The 19822-nt window shown below is 48.6% G+C and overlaps 1 protein-coding gene and 1 long non-coding RNA gene across 5 annotated transcripts in view; one reads left to right on the plus strand and one right to left on the minus strand.

Moving 5' to 3' along the window:
• Positions 1-19822, plus strand: part of LOC116945953 (uncharacterized) — a 46879-nt gene that overhangs the window by 13163 nt on the left and 13894 nt on the right. For all 4 annotated transcript variants that reach the window (XM_032960667.2, XM_032960666.2, XM_032960665.2 and 1 more), the window contains 3 exons: positions 14234-14304; positions 15763-15908; positions 17338-17441. In XM_032960667.2, coding sequence (XP_032816558.2) covers positions 14234-14304; positions 15763-15908; positions 17338-17441 — 321 coding nt within the window. The remainder of the gene's footprint in view (positions 1-14233; positions 14305-15762; positions 15909-17337; positions 17442-19822) is intronic.
• On the minus strand, positions 7577-9699 carry LOC142929132 (uncharacterized). Its single transcript, XR_012945298.1, has 2 exons — positions 9615-9699; positions 7577-9493 (listed from the first exon to the last, which is right to left on the minus strand). It is a non-coding gene; the product is annotated as an uncharacterized LOC142929132 (long non-coding RNA).

Below are 19822 nucleotides of genomic sequence, written 5' to 3' on the forward strand. Positions count from 1 at the left end.
CAGGCCTCCTGGTTCATCACAGAGTGTGCTAATGACTGTACCAAAGGGCAAGATCTTAACAGACTCCCGGGGCAAGTGCTCTTAGCGAGCGCCTTTTGAAGGCCGACACGACGGGATGGGGTGGCCAGCACCACGTCCGGGCCCGCCTTTGTCTCCACCATGCTGATGTTTTCTCCCCGTACCAGGTACTCATTTGGAGGCTGAGCCGACCTAGCAGAGGGCCAGGACCAGTTAACTACTCCCACAAGCCCCAATTGTAAACGTAACACAAAATAAATAGTTCAGCCTTTTGATTTCAAGGAAGTGGGCGATTAGGGGCCTCTTGACATGCCTCGATGAGCCGTCAAGCCTGCGCACATTTAACACATTGCGGACATTACTGCCCTTTTTAACACCGAGGCTTCGCGACCAATATCATCCATAATAGGGATTTTTGGGTTAGATCGCGTAAATATATAAATGTGTCGTTAAAACCCGCCACCACCCGACACAGCCAACTAGTAAGGGTTGTCACGTAAACAGAACGTGGCCAATTCGTCACTAATACAGCACTAGTGTGTAGTGTAGTGGATAGTGTAGTGTATAGTGTAGTATACTAGTACAGCACACCGGTTGTGTGTTGGAGAGCCAAGCCACAACATTTACAATCTGAGTACGACGTTTGAATCGGCATTTGATCCTCATGGCGGTACTCCGGGCTACCAAATAATACAAAATGGCCGAGGCAATTAAATATTTTATTTCTGGGACACTATTTTTTCCCCAGGGGTGTTACTTCACTCTGCGACTGGGGTACCAATCAATCCGAAATCAGTGCCACACTCCGCGATGTCGAAACGCAGCGAGGACGATTGTGCCGAAACCCTGAACGCTCGTACGCACCGTAGCGGTGCATCGTGAGTACAGCCCGTCGAGACGATTCGATTGCCGCATCGCCGACCATCAACAGACTAAAAATTACTGCATCACGGACATTGTGCGAGAGCCGGGGTACTGTGATACCCCGGGGTACCGTCATAAGGTTCATTTAATGAGTTGTCGTTAAGTTGGCACTGGCCTTCCATGCCCATAAACCGGATTATGAGGTTGTGCTTGTTTTCGTCAGCCGGATTTGCAAATTTAACAGGAAAAACAAGTGCTGGCGCTAAGGAATGTGAGCGTGAGACGGTCAAAAAGTCGTGATAACAGAGGGACAGTAGAGTGCACTGATGCATATTTATTATTTTACTATTTCCTGCTGAATTCGTTATCCCAATGCAGAAAAATCACCCCTGAGTATGCCCACGCTTGTTAAGCCTTGGAGGCTAAGCAGCAGTGACCCTGGTTAGTACATGGATGCAATCTTGCCACGGCATACCAGGTGGTGTAGAGTTACTCAACTAAACTTTTACTTAGCAGGTAAAGCCCACTGAGTTATTGCCTCTTTTTCAGAGGCGACCTAGCCTCACGTGGCATCTCATCGAAGTGACGTATATCACATGTGGGAATTTAGAGGAGCAGCCAAATAACCTAAAAGCACGTTCTCTAAATGTGGAGGGAAAAACCGGAGAACTCGGAGAAAAATCTATCCGACCACAGAGAGAGAGAGAGAGAGAACACGCAAATTCACTGTATACAGACATCAGCAGGGTTGGGATGAAACCCGCGACCTCTTGCACACCTGGCGAGGGAGATAACATCTCCTCGCCACTGAGACGTTAGGTGACATGGGTTGTGAGGCGCTTTAAAAAACTTTATTATTACCATGAGTATCTTCGTTTTATGATTTACTGTTTGATATATATTTGCATTGAATCACGTGGTCAGGATGAGTCTATGGGTCTGGGTGACTTGTTGCACGTTGTTTTACTTAAATTGGTATTGTTAAATATGCATTTGATATGGTGGTACCCCGGGGAATACCAAATAATAATAAAAAAATGCCCGAGGCAATGAAATATTTTATTTCTGGCACACTATTTTTTTCCAAGGGTGTTACTTAACTCCGCGACTGGGGTACCAATCAATCCGAAATCGGTGCCACACTCCGCGATGTCGAAACACAACGAGGACGATGATTTTGCTGAAACCCTGAACGCTCGCCGTACGCACCGTAGTGGAGCATCGTGTCCAGCTCGTCGAGATGAGTCGATCGCCGCATCGCCGACCATCAACAGGCTAAAAATTACCGCAGCGCGGACATAATGCGAGAGCCGGGGTACTGTAGTACCCCTGGGTACCGCCATAAGGATCATTTGTGGACCTCCCGTCCAGTGTTGCGCTGTGTCACTTTGCGTTCTTGTACAACTGCAAATATTTTCTTGTGCTTATGCTGATCTCATGTTGCCCTTTACAGTGGTGCCCTCGTTGAGCTGCCACGTGGTTAAGTAGGGGTATTAAATTACAATAACGCATTCACTTTAAAGAGCCAAGTCGAGTTACGCTTGTCGCGCTCTTAATTACCAGCGTATCATTCTGAAAAAAAACGTGTAAATATACCGCTGTTGCTCGCACAATGTGCGTCAATTTTGGTAAATTCCATTTCTCATTTCAAACTGTTAAGAACAGCAAAGTGGGCTTGGATAGGAGTTGAAGGGACGATTGCAAATGGTCATGAATCATGATGGACTGGCTTCCAAGGGACAAAATAAATCTGAGAGTATGTCCAACAAGGAGACTGAACAATGGTATTTGCTGGTGTGCATGTACTAGGTGGATTATCACATCGTGGGATTGTGAGGGATGGCAGTGGCTTTCAGGAGTTGTATCCAACAGTGGATTGACTAAGGCAGATAATAATATTGCAGTTTATCATGTGCACACCGTTCCTTCCGATGTTAGGAAGCCACTGGAGCTATGCAGTTTAAAATCTAAATTGAAAACTTATTTCTTTAGAACTGATTGTTGTGTTTCGTTTGTTGTCCTTCCCCCACGCACCTCTGATTAGCAAGTGCGCCTACGGACGGTGCGAAATAAATTAATCATACGTACAGAGGTAACTGTGCGACTCGCAGGCATGGAGCCAAACTAAATGTCGCTCAAAAGCCCGGGCGAAAGAGGTGGTGGTGGCCTTTACGCGTCTTTTAAAAGTCGGTGCAGATTGAACGCTGCTGCTGCTGCTGCCGAATGTGCAGCAGCAGCAGCGGGATGATGGCTGCGCACCGGACAACCGGGGGCTGCCCGGCAGTGACAGTCGTGGTCCGTGGTGCAGAGAGGAGGAGGAGGAAGTAGTGGGTCACGCTGCTGTGGAGAGGTCTACCATGAGCCGAGGCTGATGGCTTTTCAATGATGATGATGATTTTCCAAGATGTTGCGTGTCATGTTCAATGGAGTGTCCGTGCGCAAGTGCATTTACAACATCCCGAGTTCGATTCCCGCTCACGGTCAATACCAGTGGCGGTTATCTGAACCGGTCCTGGGTCTCCCCTAGGTCGACTCGGCCTCAAATGATTACCTAGTACAGTGTGTAAGCATCGCCACTGGGGAGACAAAGGCGGTCAGGTGTGGTGTTGGCCACCCCCACCCCCTCGTGTGCCCGTGCCGGCCTTCATAGGTGCTCGTTGCTAACAGCACTTGCCCCTACAGTCTGTTGAAGGCTATGCGGGGGATCTTTGTCTTTGTCGAGCTATTTGAGGAAGTGTCCTGTGTGTGTGTTTGTGTGTCCACCTCGACGACAGGGACCTGCATGACGGGTCAAGTAACCGGATAAGTCGAAGGCGCCAATTAGCTGCTCAATCGCAACGCAGACACACAACAAAATACCGGCGCTGTCAGCAGATCCCAATCGGAGTACATTTGGCTGTGACGGTGAAAATGAAACCCGCGCACGTTAAACCACGCTCCACACGTGCCAGAGTGGCCAACCACGGCTCCCCTTCAGCTGACCGTCTCGACAAAGAACGACATGGGAATGAAATGGTTAGGATAACGCGAATTTAAAAAAAAAAAAAAAAAAGGAAAACTTTCGGCGCGATGCGACGGTGTTGTGTAAAAATTGGTTGCAGGATGCCGAGTTTTGAATTCACGAACCCACAGGTGCGAGCGTTGTTCAAGGTTTCCTCGTTCCAACGTTGCCAGAGGCTTAAAAGTGGACGCAATAAGTGAGATTGTGCGTCAACCCCGGACGCACGAACGTGCGATCACAACGGTCACGTTCCCCGCACTGTAACGTTCAAGAGCCAAGGTTCCATGTGACTTTACAATGAATCTAATCGTTCAATTGGGCAGTGATAAAATCTGTACGGGAAGGAGGCAAGCATGACGATTCTCATTGGCAGAGCCCTATTAAGTACAGTACACCGCCATCAACTGCGCTTTAATAAGATGTCCATTACAGGCAAGGTGGTTGAGACCTTTCCTTTCCAAGTATTATGCAATAATATAAGGTGCAAAAGAATTAGGGCTCACCCTTACCTCACTAAATTCGAATTGCAACGTTTGTCGGGCCAAAAAAAAGATCCCCCCCCCACCTCTCTAGTGCCTGATTAGTGCGGCTAAGATGCTTGCAGTATCGTATCCTGGTCGCCTTGATCTTGGTAGGCCTCGCTGAGATACTAATCAGCAATGAAGTTTTTATTTCGTAAATTGTCGTATGTTATGTTGAACTTCTTCCGCACCGTACGTAGCCAACCGTGCTGATCGGAGACGTTGGTGGGAGGAATTGAAATATGTGTGGCCCTAAGAGTCGCGGGTGTGGGTAACGTCTGGGTAACGCCTGCTTCCAAAACGCGTGGCCGGTTTGGAAGAGTAGGCCAAATTGCGTCGAGCCAGCAGTGGCACGAGCAAGCAATTGCAGGTCTTGCGCCTTTACCTTCCTTTTTAACCTTACGTAAGTGGCAAAAACCCTATTGTGCAAAGCGTATTGTAAAAGAACCGTAAGTCAAATATATACCAACGCTGTGTAAATCCCAGATGAGGTTCGAGCCAGACTCCCAGGTGTGCCCCCTCGTATCTGTGGTTACACAACCCAACACATTCGGACCCCTCCCCCGTTTTCTCTGAGGGCAGGGGGGAGATGTATGGGGAATTTTGTGGAAGCCCTAAATGCAGTAATCGTAAAAATTACAGCTGACGAGCGCCTAACGAGCAGGCCCAATTGCCCTGTGCGTAATCGTGGTCCTATTCGCGGTGAGAATCCTTGTGCTGTAAAGTAAACGCAGAGAAGCCAATTACCGGGCACTCTTACTCCTAAACCAACTGACCTACATCCTTGGCTTCGGTGAGAATGGCGAGAATTGTTACACACCGCCCGTCATTATTTCTGCATCCCACGACGTTATGGGGAAAGCGAGCACGTGCGGGCAAGACACCGCAGATGATTTACACTGTTGTCACATTCACAATGAACGGAATCCACTGCACGCCCAGCCCTTATCACCCCCCTCCCCTTACTTTTCCGCAACAAATCATTCGAGTCCAGCGATGTTTGCTCTACCAATGGAGCACGCGGTTTTTTTTTCTGCCCAATACAATTTGAACAGATGTTAACTACTTCGCCTGGTATGCAGGAGGTCGTGGGTTCAGTCGCGAGCCTGATACCTGTATATTTGAAGTTCGCATGCTCACTCTCCCCGTGTTCACGTGGATTTTGCTACTGCTCCGGGTCCTCCGGTTTTTCCTTCCGCATTTAGAAAACACGCGATTTAGTGTATTTTTGGCTGCTTATAAATTTCCACTCGATACGCCACTTCGTTGAGCTATCAATTGTGGCGCGTTCGCTTCTGCGGTAAGGTAAGGGAAGGCTCAGTGGGCCTTACCTGGTAAAATAAAAAAAATGTTTTTAGTTGAACTGCGTAAGGTGACAAGTCGCCCCAAAGCAGCGACGTGATGCGCCTTCAGAGTTCTTCTTGAGCCTCGATCCTCACTCGCACCACGGATGACTTAGCTGTGGTTCCAGGGGCCGAAGGAGCTTGGAGGAGACTGACGACTCTCCCAAGGGGATTCACTGACCCAGAGACAAAAAAAAATGATGCACTGGAAGGGAACTTTCCTGAAATCCCAATGCGGGATTTATTGACTTTGTGGGGCTTTCCCTGAATAAATGTTAGATGTGTGCGCGTGTTGCACATGGCGTGTGTAGGCCCTCATTCAGCAGGGGTTTGAGAAAATACATGGCTGCACCCAGATTAATTTGGTGTGGTTTCCGGGGTACATTTATTTTAAATATTTCTGGAGGCGCAAACGACCACAACGCGGTTTCGGAGTGCCGTAGAGCATTGCCAAACAGCCTTCGATAAAAGTCACTACACCGCACATATATGTAAGAAATAACAGTGCAATGTATAAACGACAGGCATATTGTATCTTTTAACAAAAAATACTCAACAATGGCAATGAAGACACCTTCTACAAAAATAAACCACACTACCTCCTTCACAACGAGTTAAAACGTCTTATGAAATAAAACACGTTTTTAGTTTCTCTCTAAAAAGGGAGAGTCCCAGACGTCAGGCGGAGTTCTAGGGGCAGAGCGTTCCGCATCCGAGCACCGAGAAGCGAAAAGCCCCAAAGCTCCAAAGCGTTTTTTGTATTGAAACGTGGCCTCGAGGCTGCAGTTTCTCAATCAAATCGTGAGGCCGTTGCAGATAGCAGTGCGCGCATTGTGAATTAAACACCAATTTCAATCGTGCGTGGATCTTCATTGGGCATGACATCAAACCGTATCTGGTAAGGGTGGAGTATAAAAAAAAGACGCACCGTTGAGGAAGGGCAATGGTAAACGATTGCAATGATCCATTTCCAAGTTATTGCTCAAGAATCTTGAGTTGTGCGGTTTGGGGCGGCTAAATGAAGGCGGCGGGGGGAGGGGGAGGGTCGTTCGAGGAGGAAATTTGAGCCAAGGAGAGCTCCCTTTTTAGAACTCGGGGCTGTGAGATTGATCGTTTAAAGCTCTGACCAAAGAGCATTCTTGGTTTGCCATTTGCATCATTGTGCTCTCATTGTTGTTGAAGAACGTGCGAGTTTTTGTTTTCCCCCCCGCTCCTCGGAGGTGTGGGTGGAGGGAGCAGTTTAAAGGAAGACCCCACCCATCTCATTCTCTCCACACCTCCCCCCGACCACCTATGTCCACTAAACCCCCCCCCCCCCCCCCCCGTTTGCTTGCGACATCGACACGACCGCTCTACACACAGGGGAGAGGAGGGCCCAGACTTCTTCACGTTCGACAGTCCTCGGAAAACACCAGCAGTGTCACTCGAGCCACCCGCCGACCGCACTTAAATACTCCCATTAAACACTCGCTCTTCTCTCATCATAATACATATTTACTCGTTGGCCTGTGGCCGCATCTGCTCCCACTAAAGGTGTGCTGCCTGCTGCACGTATTTGACTCTATGCTTTGTTACCTTAAAGCATTAGGGAAGTTCAACCTCCGCTTTAGGCCCTGCCTCCTACATGCCCCGCCGATTATTCATTAGTCCCCACCCCTTATTAGTCCCCTTTGTCTCTCCCTCTTTCGGCGCCTTTCCTTTTTAGGTCCCGCCCTTTCTTATTTAGGCCCCGCCTCTTGCTGCTTAGGCTCCGCCCTGCCCCCCAGACACACGGTTGGGATGATTTTGGTCGTGGAGGTGGGGAAGAATGGGCTACACAGGAGTCGTAGTTCAGAATTCGAATATTTATTCGTACTGGAGGAATCTGATGAGCCATAAAACTATGTTTCACAGGTGTCCAGTAGTTGTGAATGGGACAGTAGGGATAGGGTTTGGGTGGCTTAACAACGACCGACATCTCTCATAGAGCAGAAACATAATAATTAATCTTTTATCTCTATATGTCCGCAATATTCCAATTTTTCTCATCTCACTAGACCCCTACTTTTTATTCTGTCAGTTCAGATACATCACGAGCATTGTCAACAAAAACACAGCAACAGCTGAACTTATATGCAAAGAAGCATGGGGAGATGCATGCTTGGATTGACACTGAGAGGCGGGAAGAGGAACACGTGAGTTAAGAAACTAATGCACCTTAGTGACATTGTGTTGGCCATTCTGAAAAGTAAGCGGGCTTGGCTAGAGAGTGTAGCTGGAAAGAGCGATTGCCGGCCAGTGGTTGAGACTTATGATGGAAAGGCAGTGAAAGGACCGAACATGCCCGAGAAAATATCCACAATGGAGATTGAGCGATTAAGTCATAGCATGTGCACAATGTATTTTTGGACGACAGGACCATGGGATGGCGACTGCCTTGGGGGGCGGGGGGGGAGGTATTTGTCTAGGAGCAGATAGATCACGGCGGTGATGATTATGGTGATGAAACAAAAGCTCAAATAATGCGTGTTTTTATTTATTAAATAATTGTGGGTTCTTCACGGGTACATTCTGTTCTCCCCATGGGCATGGAAAGAATATTCACTGAGGACTTGGTCAATGCTGACAACCACGACCAGCCTCTAAATAAATCTCAAGCTCCAGTGTGTTCCGAATCAATTATTGCAATTGCCACCAAACTATACCCTGACAGGCAAGTCAAATGATTCCAGTGATTGATGGTTATGTATTTATATCTACTCCGGTTGTTGTAAACGTTTCGCCCCCGACTCAGAAGTTCACTGAATTGCCACAACTCAGGCTCATGATCTTGTGAAATAATTAATTCAATAATGTGCCTTGCGTAGTTTTGTTTAAAACTTAGTTTGCCTAAATGTTCCATAATTTCACGTGACTTGCGCAAATCATATTTAATCGGTCCTCGCACGCGTGATTCACCGCATGTATTTCGAGCGCGAGAATTGATATTAATTGTAAAATAAGTCTTCCGTCGCATGCCTAATTGTCGGCGTGACCGACACGGATGTATTCCGTTTAAAATGTAGGCTTTCGCGACCAATATCATCCATAATACAGGTTTTTTTGTTAGATCGCGTACATATATTTGTCGTTAAACCCGCCACCACCCGACAAGTAAACACAAATCTGGCTGTCGCCTGATGAAGGTAGTTGTAATTACTGGCGAAACGTCGTACTTAGATTGTTAATCTTGTGGCTTTGCTCTCCAACACACCGGTATGATGTACCAGTAACGAATTGCCATGTTCTGTTTTACGTGACAGACCTTACTAATTGGCTGTGTCGGGTGGTGGCGGGTTTAACGACACATTTCCGTGATCTAACCCAAAAAAACCTGTATTATGGACGGATGTAGTTCATCGTTTGCGGTCGGGGATAACGCGCTCCGCAATCCACCAGACTGCGCAGCCCTTGGGGTCGAATGGTTCATTACCATCTGGCAGGTGTTAGTTTTATATATATATATACACACTACACTATAGTATGGCGTATGCAGCGTGGTATGTGTGTGTGTGTTTGCAAAGGGGTAGAGCGGAACGATCTCACGGTTTGTGCGACCACGCTATGGACCCGCACAAACTGAGTTCGATTCCCAGCAACAGCCCACGTGACGTCCTGGGAAACAGCCCACCCTTTCGTTCGCCAAGCTGCTCCGCGCAGCGTGGTGAAGTATGCACGAACAACTGCCGTCGCCGACGCTGCTCGGCGGAAAGGGAGCCGTCGCCTGGCTGTGGATTGACAAAAGCAACAAGAATGTTTCTTGGCACGGAACCCCTTTGGCTTTTTCAAATTCACGCTCGCGTGCGAGAAGCATTCGGGGTCGTGTAAACCGACGCTCGGCAATCTCACCCCACAACAGACGTGCGCGGGCTGGAAACTGGAACGCGGCGGAGAGCGGCTTAAGGCACAGCAGTCTTTGTGCTGCACGTCAGCCCACGAGCGTTGCCGTTTTATGCGGGAAAGAAAAGGGAACGGGGACGTCCAGCGAATGCTGTCACGCACAAGCGTTTTGCGAGCGTTTGTCCACACCTCGGCGCGCGGAGATAAAAGCGGCACCTGTTCCCGCGTAGGAACAAAGGGGGTGGCCCGGTGGTGGTGGTACCGGCCCACTGGGGGGGGGTCCTAAGCAGTGATTACATTGGGATCGGGGGGGCATGGGCCGCCCACCCTTTCAGGTGATATACTGGCTGACTCCTGAGATGACGGAAGCGAGAAAGACAAGAGATCGGGACGTCGCGAGGTGGGGGAAATGTGAGCAGAAAGATCAGACGTGCAAGGAGATGGGAGAAGGGCAACACAGACGAGATAGAAGTGCAGCGAAATGAGAGAGGTGTGTGCAAGACACAGATTGTAGCAAAATGAGGGCAGAGCTGCAGACAAGATAATGTGGAATTGCTATCACTCGGTCAAGGTTGTTTACAGAAGATGGGCACTCGTACAGTGAGGGAAAAAAAGTATTTGATCCCCTGCTGATTTTGTACGTTTGCCCAGTGACAAAGAAATGATCGCTCTATAATTTTAATGGTAGGTTTATTTGAACAGTGAGAGACAGAATAACAACAAAGAAATCCAGAAAAACGCATGTCAAAAAATTTATAAATTGATTTGCATTTTAATGAGGGAAATAAGTATTTGACCCCTCTGCAAAACATGACTTAGTACTTGGTGGCAAAACCCTTGTTGGCAATCACAGAGGTCAGACGTTTCTTGTAGTTGGCCACCAGGTTTGCACACATCTCAGGAGGGATTTTGTCCCACTCCTCTTTGCATATCTTCTCCAAGTCACTAAGGTTTCGAGGCTGACGTTTGGCAACTCGAACCTTCAGCTCCCTCCACAGATTTTCTATGGGATTAAGGTCTGGAGACTGACTAGGCCACTCCAGGACCTTAATGTGCTTCTTCTTGAGCCACTCCTTTGTTGCCTTGGCCGTGTGTTTTGGGTCATTGTCATGCTGGAATACCTATCCACGACCCATTTTCAATGCCGTGGCTGAGGGAAGGAGGTTCTCACCCAAGATTTGACAGTACATGGCCCCATCCATCGTCCCTTTGATGCGGTGAAGTTGTCCTGTCCCCTTAGCAGAAAAACACCCCCAAAGCATAATGTTTCCACCTCCATGTTTGACGGTGGGGATGGTGTTCTTGGGGTCATAGGCAGCATTCCTCCTCCTCCAAACACGGCGAGTTGAGTTGATGCCAAAGAGCTTCATTTTGGTCTCATTTAACCACAACACTTTCACCCAAACATTCAGATGTTCATTGGCAAACTTCAGACGGGCATGTATATGTGCTTTCTTGAGCAGGGGGACCTTCCGGGCGCTGCAGGATTTCAGTCCTTCACGGCGTAGTGTGTTACCAATTGTTTTCTTGGTGATTATGGTCCCAGCTGCCTTGAGATCATTGACAAGATCCTCCCGTGTAGTTCTGGGCTTATTCCTCACCGTTCTCATGATCATTGCAACTCCACGAGGTGAGATCTTGCATGAAGTCCCAGGCCGAGGGATATTGACCGTTCTTTTGTGTTTCTTCCATTTGCGAATAATCGCACCAACTGTTGTCACCTTCTCACTAAGCTGCTTGGCAATGGTCTTGTAGCCCATTCCAGCCTTGTGTAGGTCTACAATCGTGTCCCTGACATCCTTGGAGAGCTCTTTGGTCTTGGCCATGGTGGAGAGTTTGGAATCTGATTGATTGATTGCTTCTGTGGACAGGTGTCTTTTATACAGGTAACAAGCTGAGATTAGGAGCACTCCCTTTAAGAGTGTGCTCCTAATCTCAGCTCGTTACCTGTATAAAAGACACCTGGGAGCCAGAAATCTTTCTGATTTAGAGGGGGTCAAATACTTATTTCCCTCATTAAAATGCAAATCAATTTGTAACATTTTTGACATGCGTTTTTCTGGATTTTTGTTTTTATTCTGTCTCTCACTGTTCAAATAAACCTACCATTAAAATTGTAGACTTAACATTTCTTTGTCAGTGGGCAAACGTACAAAATCAGCAGGGGATCAAATACTTTTTTTCCCTCACTGTAACAAGAAACCGGGACATATTGGCCTTTCTTTATTTAACCCTTGAAATGTTTCCATAACAGCAACGAGATCACATTAATCACTCGTCTTGCATAATGTTTTGCCACTTGCAAAAGGCTTAGGTGGGCGGCTCGGTTGTTCAGAAGTCGAAGACACTCTAACGATGAGATTTCTGTAATCCAAATCCAGGATTCCAGTCGTGATTAAACTGCGTTCACTGAGCTGCACCGGCCAGATTCCTGGGATCCCAAGGCAGGAATCCGCTCGTGATTAAGCTTCGTTCTCAGGTGTAGCGCGCCGATGGGTCCTCAACCTGGTCGCAAATGACCACAAATCAAACGGATCGCATTGCATTCGGGTTCACACATCTTCATTTGGCCCAACTCGCATTGAATTTCCTGTGAGAGTAAAAAAAAACCCCAACCCATCGCGTTTAATGCCGCGCGAAAAAAAAAACATTGCCTTCTGCGGCGGAGTGGTTGGAAATGTGCCGCCCCCGCCGCCCACCCCCCTAGTGTGTACCAAACGTCGCTTGAAGATATTTTCAGACAGCACTTCTGCGATATCTCCTTCCGCAGACCTTTCTCTGACGTGGGTTAAGGCCCCGCTGCCCCCCCCTCCCACCGCTTCCAGTTCCGTGAAAGTTAGAATGGGCTCGTTGTCTCCTGAAATGACGACGCCTTTGGGCGCAATTGGGGTAAAATTGGTGGGACGAGACAAACGGGGCAGCTGTTGCAATTCCCTCCTGGCCCACCCGCCGGGCTCGTTGCCAGGGCTTTCCATGTTCGCGGCCGCACTGTGGTTGTGTTGCATTCGGGGTATGCGAACAACCCCTTCACGCACATCCTCAACGGGAATTCGCTTGGACTTTGTTGACCCCCTATCTTATGCGTTGCCATTGTGAATCTGCGCCGTTTTAGAAAGAGCATGCTTTTAATAAAAAATATATCTATTCGTTGATACAGTGAAGGCTCTGTTGTCCAAGACCCCATGATCAAAGTCTCCGCACAAATTCTCCAAACCCTTAATCGTTTGCTGCAGAAAATCACGTCGTCTGCGGATGGATTCTTTCTACTTTGCATTATCTAAAAACTTAGAGGATCCATCCGGAAGTGACAACATTAATTGCATTCGCATCTATGAACGTATAATTCGCCCAGCAGCGTTGATGTGGAAGTGCTAAATTCATCCTGTTATCCGTCTCTTTGTGTGGATAACATTTGTAAACAAATTTATCCGATTATCTGCTTGTTTCCACTGATACCTGTGTGGATACCAGGAGTAATTTTCACAGAAACAAGGATCCGCCAATACACTAGTATCCACCACATTGTGGATAAGAAGACTTGCACTGTGCTGGTGCCACAGAGCCACACGACGTCGTGTTTGTAACCTTGGATGTATGTTGATTAGCCTCAACTCTCAGTGCGTGAAGGTAGATAAGTATTTACTATGAGCGCACGTGGATGGTGAGTGTAGCGGGTTGACGTGTGTGTGTTGGTGAGTGTAGCGGGTTGACGTGTGTGTGTGGATGGTGAGTGTAGCGGGTTGACGTGTGTGTGTGTGGATGGTGAGTGTAGCGGGTTGACGTGTGTGTGTGTATGTGTTGGTGAGTGTAGCGGGTTGACGTGTGTGTGTGTCTGGATGGTGAGTGTAGTGGGTTGACGTGTGTGTGTGTGTGTGAATGGTGAGTGTAGTGGGTTGACGTGTGTGTGTGTGTGGATGGTGAGTGTAGTGGGTTGACGTGTGTGTGGATGGTGAGTGTCGTGGGTTGACGTGTGTGTGTGTGTGGATGGTGAGTGTAGTGGGTTGACGTGTGTGTGTGTGTGGATGGTGAGTGTCGTGGGTTGACGTGTGTGTGGATGGTGAGTGTAGCGGGTTGACGTGTGTGTGTGTGTGGATGGTGAGTGTAGTGGGTTGACGTGTGTGTGTGTGTGGATGGTGAGTGTAGTGGGTTGACGTGTGTGTGTGTGTGGATGGTGAGTGTCGTGGGTTGACGTGTGTGTGTGGTGAGTGTAGCGGGTTGACGTGTGTGTGGATGGTGAGTGTAGCGGGTTGACGTGTGTGTGTGTGTGTGGTGAGTGTAGTGGGTTGACGTGTGTGTGTGGTGAGTGTAGCGGGTTGACGTGTGTGTGGATGGTGAGTGTAGCGGGTTGACGTGTGTGTGTGTGTGGTGAGTGTAGCGGGTTGACGTGTGTGTGTGTGTGGTGAGTGTAGCGGGTTGACGTGTGTGTGTGGTGAGTGTAGCGGGTTGACGTGTGTGTGTGTGTGTGTGGATGGTGAGTGTAGTGGGTTGACGTGTGTGTGTGGTGAGTGTAGCGGGTTGACGTGTGTGTGTGTGTGGATGGTGAGTGTAGTGGGTTGACGTGTGTGTGTGTGGTGAGTGTAGCGGGTTGACGTGTGTGTGTGTGTGTGGATGTCGGTGTCGCCCCACAGTTACCACGCTGCTGTCGGACGGCGTGAGCCCGGACTCGTGCAACGAGGAGGGCCTCACTGCGCTGCACCAGGTGCCCAAGGGGGCCGCAACCCACGACCCGAGCCACTTGCGTAGATAAATAATATTGCGCACCCTGGGGAAAAATCACACGCATCCTGTCGTAGTGCGTCCTGTAAAAACAATTGAAAAGGTCACAGTGGGGTGTCGCTCGTCTCTTCTTTACACAGCCCTGAGCCAGTGGTGGAAATTCCACGTTCCCATGGTTGGGTGAGGTTTGTTTTTTTTTCTTGACAACTGCTGTTGACCCCCCCCCCCCCCAAAAACAAAATTGGCACTCGGTCGGTTGAATCGATAGAAACGAGTTGCCCCCCCGACCAGAAATTGAACTCTCGCAAATCTTCTCATCGAGGGCAGTGCACTCTCGACCGCTGTCGCCACCCACCCAGCCACGGGTGAGCATTTAATGCCGCGTGCAAATGAACGCGTTGTGAAAGATGGAGCACGCCGTGAGGGCGTGGACATTTTTACATTTCGATGCGTGTTGTGAAAGAGAGGCCCCGCCTTGAGGAAGGGGCATTTGAAACAAAACCGGCCACTCAACGCCTTCCTGTGTCTGCCACGACAGCCTTAAGAGATGCTTGCTAACAGCAGCACTAGCCCCAACAGTCTACTCAACTGAAGTGGATGCGCTCGTCTGTGTGTGCGCCGCTAATCTATGTATTAGCGGTCGTTGGGATAAGTGTGGGAACAGTCCGTTCATTGATCCATGCTCGCTGGCACGCGCCTAATTCCCGCTCGCCTGTCGTCCAAAATCAACCTCCCCATGCGAGTAACGCTGGCAGGATTTGATGCGCGAACTGAGCAAGCGCTTCACTCGTCATCCCATACGCACTGGCGTCCTCCATTCGTAGACATGGCCATGAACTCCACTGTTTCCATAATATAGCAGTAGCATTTTTCAATAAATGTCACCTGTATGCGCACCCACGCGGGGAACAGCAGTGTAAACAGCTCATCGCTCTTCTAACGTGCAAGGGTGTTGATCTGGACAACGGCATTTAAAATGAATACTTGGGGTCGTGGCTACGGCCACATCAACCTGAATCTGCCCGATTTCTTCAGGTCTCGGAAGCTAAGCAGTCTGGAGCCTGGACAGTGATTGGATTGGGCGACCGCTGAGCTTAAAGCTCGTGTAATACGCTGCGATGGGGGCTACGTTGTCGGCGACAGAGGGCAGTATGGCAAAATCATTTGCTGTGCTGTACTGTGCTTCCACGTCTATGTGCCCTGCTTTAAACTTCCCCTGTGTGCTGTGGCGTGCCCATGTGTGCTGTCTGTGCTGTGGCATGCCCGTGCGTGCTGTGTGTGGCGTGCCCGTGCGTGCTGTGTGTGGCGTGCCCGTGCGTGCTGTGTGTGGCGTGCCCGTGCGTGCTGTGTGTGGCGTGCCCGTGCGTGCTGTGTGTGGCGTGCCCGTGCGTGCTGTGTGTGGCGTGCCCGTGCGTGCTGTGTGTGCTGTGGCACCACGCAGGCGTGCCTGTGGGGCTGGGAGGACCTGGCCGGGCTGCTGCTGAGCCGCGGCGCTTCAGTAAACGCTCGCGACTCGGGGCTGTGGACGCCGCTGCACGCTGCATGCGCGCAGGGGTTCACGGAGGTCGTGCGGCTTCTCGTGCCACGGTGAGCCGTGCCGGGAGGTGTGCGCGGTTTGAACAGTTTTGAACAGGTTATTTAGAATCGGGTTTTATCAACAAAAAAAAAAAACTGTCAAATTAAAAACACAACGTTTGCAAGGTTGCAGGAGGGCCACGAGAGAGAGGGGAGATGTGCGGGAGAGAGACGGGTGGGGAGGGGAGGTGCAGAGGGGAGTGTGCGGAAGAGACAGGAGGGGGAGGGGGGAGATAGACGGGAGAGGAGATGCAGAGGAAATGTGCGGGAGAGGATAGGGAGAGTGGAGAGTTATGCCGAGGGGTTCGGGTCAGGAGCGCGCTGCCACGGTTTGGAAATTGGGCATTTCCTGCAAGCGAAATGGTCCTCGCTGGTTATTATTGAGATTACAGAAAGGGTTCGTGAGGCTCACCCACCGTACTTTGTCACGGACAAGAGGAGTTCTACAACTGCTCATTCGCGAGCCTGCTGTTTGTGCGCTGTTGCGTGTTTAAAAGGTTTTCACCATCGGCATTATCAGCATCTGTTGCCTTGCCGAAGAAAGGAAAACGTCGACTCGAACATACCGTGATTTTCCCAAGCGTTTTTTGGTTGTCTCCGAGCCATATCTACAGATCTTGAGGGTGTCTTGATGCCCATAGCAGCTGTAGTCCCTGATCCGGGTACAGGGGCTCATCACATGATCATCAAGCCCTGTTCACGCCCGACTTCCGTCATGTAATTTGATAACGATGTGTACATTTTTGCCTGTCAACAGTCCTTGGCATGGCTTGAATAATTTTACACTAAAAATGGTTGCCAGGAGTGATCAGAAGCTTGTTACCAGGCACAGAAGTGATTTAGAAAATCATCAACACAATAAGTCATATTTCTGCTTGGTAACGTACATGTACCATCCTTTTTGTTAATCCACTGCTGGATTAGGGCCTTCCCATGGCGCGCAGGTAATGGAGATTATTTAATTATACTTTACGACGCTGGTCAGTGTGGGTTGGTAGAAGCGGGGTGCATAGAAGCACAGTACAACAATGGATTTTGCTGACTTGCCCTCCACTGACCGCCATGTGGCACGTGCCCCCTGCGGCAGCTCTCTGTGCTATGATAATGTAGATCGCGAGATCCCCAATCAGCCGATTTAGAAATCAAAAAGTATGGTATTTTTTTACCTAGAGAGAGGAAGACCTAACGGAGAAGAATGGCTTGACGAAGACATTAGAGGTTGGTGCCAGAAAGATGTGGCACTACTTGGAGCACATTGGCACAGGACAGAGGAAAGTGGAAACAAATTACAAAATGTGCAGCAGACACCGACAGGCTATGTGTCCACGGATCGTGATGATGATGGTGATGATGGAGAACGAACGGAGGGTGTGTTTATTTATTACAATTAATTTATTTGCTCACGGCTTCGCGCGCCGCGCGTCTCTCGCCGTGCCATCAGGGGCGCGGACCTCCTGGCGCTGAGCGAGGACGGGGAGACTCCGTTTGACGTGTGCGATGACCACGAGACAATCGCCTACCTGGAGGGCGAGATGCGGCACCGAGGTGAGAGACGGCCGCCCCTCGTCCTCATCATCATGTTCTGTTCGCCCCGTTTTTTATCAGCGTGCCGCTAATTCGACCGATGCCTTACCCAAGCGAGGCCTTGCCGCTTCGGCAGCGAGCGTGTTTTAGCTTGCGCGGTTGTTCCATTCGCGAAGTTGTCCGTCGCGACGTGGTGAGAAAACGCACCGTCCTTTTTTTGGACGAAGGCACAACACTCGGCAAGCGCTTTCCAAGATGCCTGCATTTTTTGCAAGTGGAGTTTTTGTTGTTCTTTTTTTGTTCATTCGCTGACCAAAAGGCCAAACATTCTTAGTGGCCTGCAACAAAGAGCCCTATTGAAGGTGCAACAGATAAGATAGAGCGCGTTTCTTGGATCGAGCAAAGCTTTTACGAGAACTTTCTGATAAGAGGATGGTTGGGAGGGCATTCCAAAGTCGAGCAGTACCGGGGAAAGCAGCAGAAAAAGAAGTGTGTGTGTGTGTGTTTGATGGTGGGTGAGTGGGGTGAGTGTAGGTGAGTTGTTGGGTTCGGGGGTAGTTGGATGAGTGTATTTGCTGCGGCCTGTGGGGTTGGTGGTTGAATGCAGCGTGGATGAGACGAAACAGTCTCTTCTTAGCATGCGTGGAAGAATAAATTATTAAAGTTCACGGGCAGAGTAACCATGGTAGCAGAGATATTATTGATAGGAAGAGTAGATCTTCTGTTTGCCGCATTATCGGTAGCTGTGTGGAAACTATGCACCGCTTATGAGCGACTTGTCTGTTTATATATTCGTACAATAGTTACCCTATATCCATTTAACGTTTCTGTAATCGTGCTACGATCCATCTCAACATAAATCTGCCCGAGCCAACTTTTTACACTGTGGGGAAAACGTATTTGACGTCGATTTAAATCTTTGCAATATTTTCGAATTCTTACTGCGACAGCTGTTTTTTTTTCTTTCTTTCGGAACCGATTCCTATTCGCATTATGCCCGTCCTTTATTTTTTATTTTTGCTTTTGTCGTTTGGGTGACCCCGAGTTCACTCTTTGCTTGTGCCTTCACGCACCTGGTCAAAACAAAACAAACTCGAGAACTTGATGGCTGAAACACGAGGCTCCCATAGCTTCCAAACCGGGCCACATCTTGCAGTCTTTGCCCTATTATAGGCAACACCGTTGAACTTATTCACCCGCTGATAAATACATAATAAATACATTCCCTTCTGGAGCTTGAACGAAACTCAGCAATGCGGCAGGGCTGGAAATATTTTACAACCGTGGCCGGTAATGGAACAGGCGCCTTATTAGGGATTACGTCTCGTGCTTTTGAATGCGATGCATTGTTTTTTCCGCTTGTGATTCACGTAATTGGCATCGAGTGCCTCGCGACACACGCATGAGTGTGCTTTGTGTTTTTTGGACGGTCACATTGAGACCTGTGATGGGGATTTGTTTATTCGTAAATGAACTTTTGCCGATGGAGGTGTTTCACTATTGGTGAGGATTCCAATTGGTGAGGATTTTGTATGCATGTATTCAATTCACAATTCAACCCCCCACCACTGCGATTCAATGCATCTGCTGCGGTTCAGGGTCACGATTAAATTCAAGAGTTAATTGTTATCACAAATATTGTGTTTCTTGCAATTGTGGGAGTCTCTAGTGGCTACAGGGTTCATGGCCACACGGTGTCGCACCTCCGATTAGCACGGTTGGCTATGTGTGGCGCGAAAGAAGTTCAATATACATACATACGTGTACGTACGTGAATCGGTCACGTACAGCATGTCCGCATGAACGTCAGTCGTGGTCTTTTCACTGCTGGATGAAGGCCTCAAAAAGCCATCCCCATTCCTCACGGCCACGTGATACAAATATCCGCCTAGCTCCCGCAAATGAGCAAATGTCATCGCTCCGTCTCCTCAGCTGATGGCCTCTCCTTTGGGAACATAGGATCGAAGTGAATTTAAACGAATCAATTTGCAAGGACACAATTCAATGCTTGTATCATTAGCATAATATTAATCGTCATAATAATTGTATGCCTAGCAATTATATGGTCGTATCCTCTACGAACAGTATAGTGAACCCAATGAAAAGCCCCATCATAATCATGAATGTTATAATTACTGTGATAAGCCAACGTTTCTCAAGAAAGGAAAATATTTCGGAAAGATAAGCTGATAATCAGTTATAAAGCAGCGCCTGTTGCTTATTTTCAGTTAAGTATTTTTGGTCCATACTTAAAAACTTCTGCCAATAAAGCCCCTGGATTTATATTTGTAGTTGGACAGTACGAGCTGGTTGCATTTAAATGGTTTATATATATACATAAAGGTTTAATTCATAACCAGGTAAAAGCTCATGTTATGTTTTTTTAATTGTTTTCCCCAAGT

This window comes from Petromyzon marinus, chromosome 25 (genome assembly GCF_048934315.1).
Source record: "Petromyzon marinus isolate PM22_M1 ecotype Great Lakes invasive population chromosome 25, UKy_Petmar_22M1.pri1.0, whole genome shotgun sequence".
Lineage (NCBI taxonomy): Eukaryota > Metazoa > Chordata > Hyperoartia > Petromyzontiformes > Petromyzontidae > Petromyzon > Petromyzon marinus.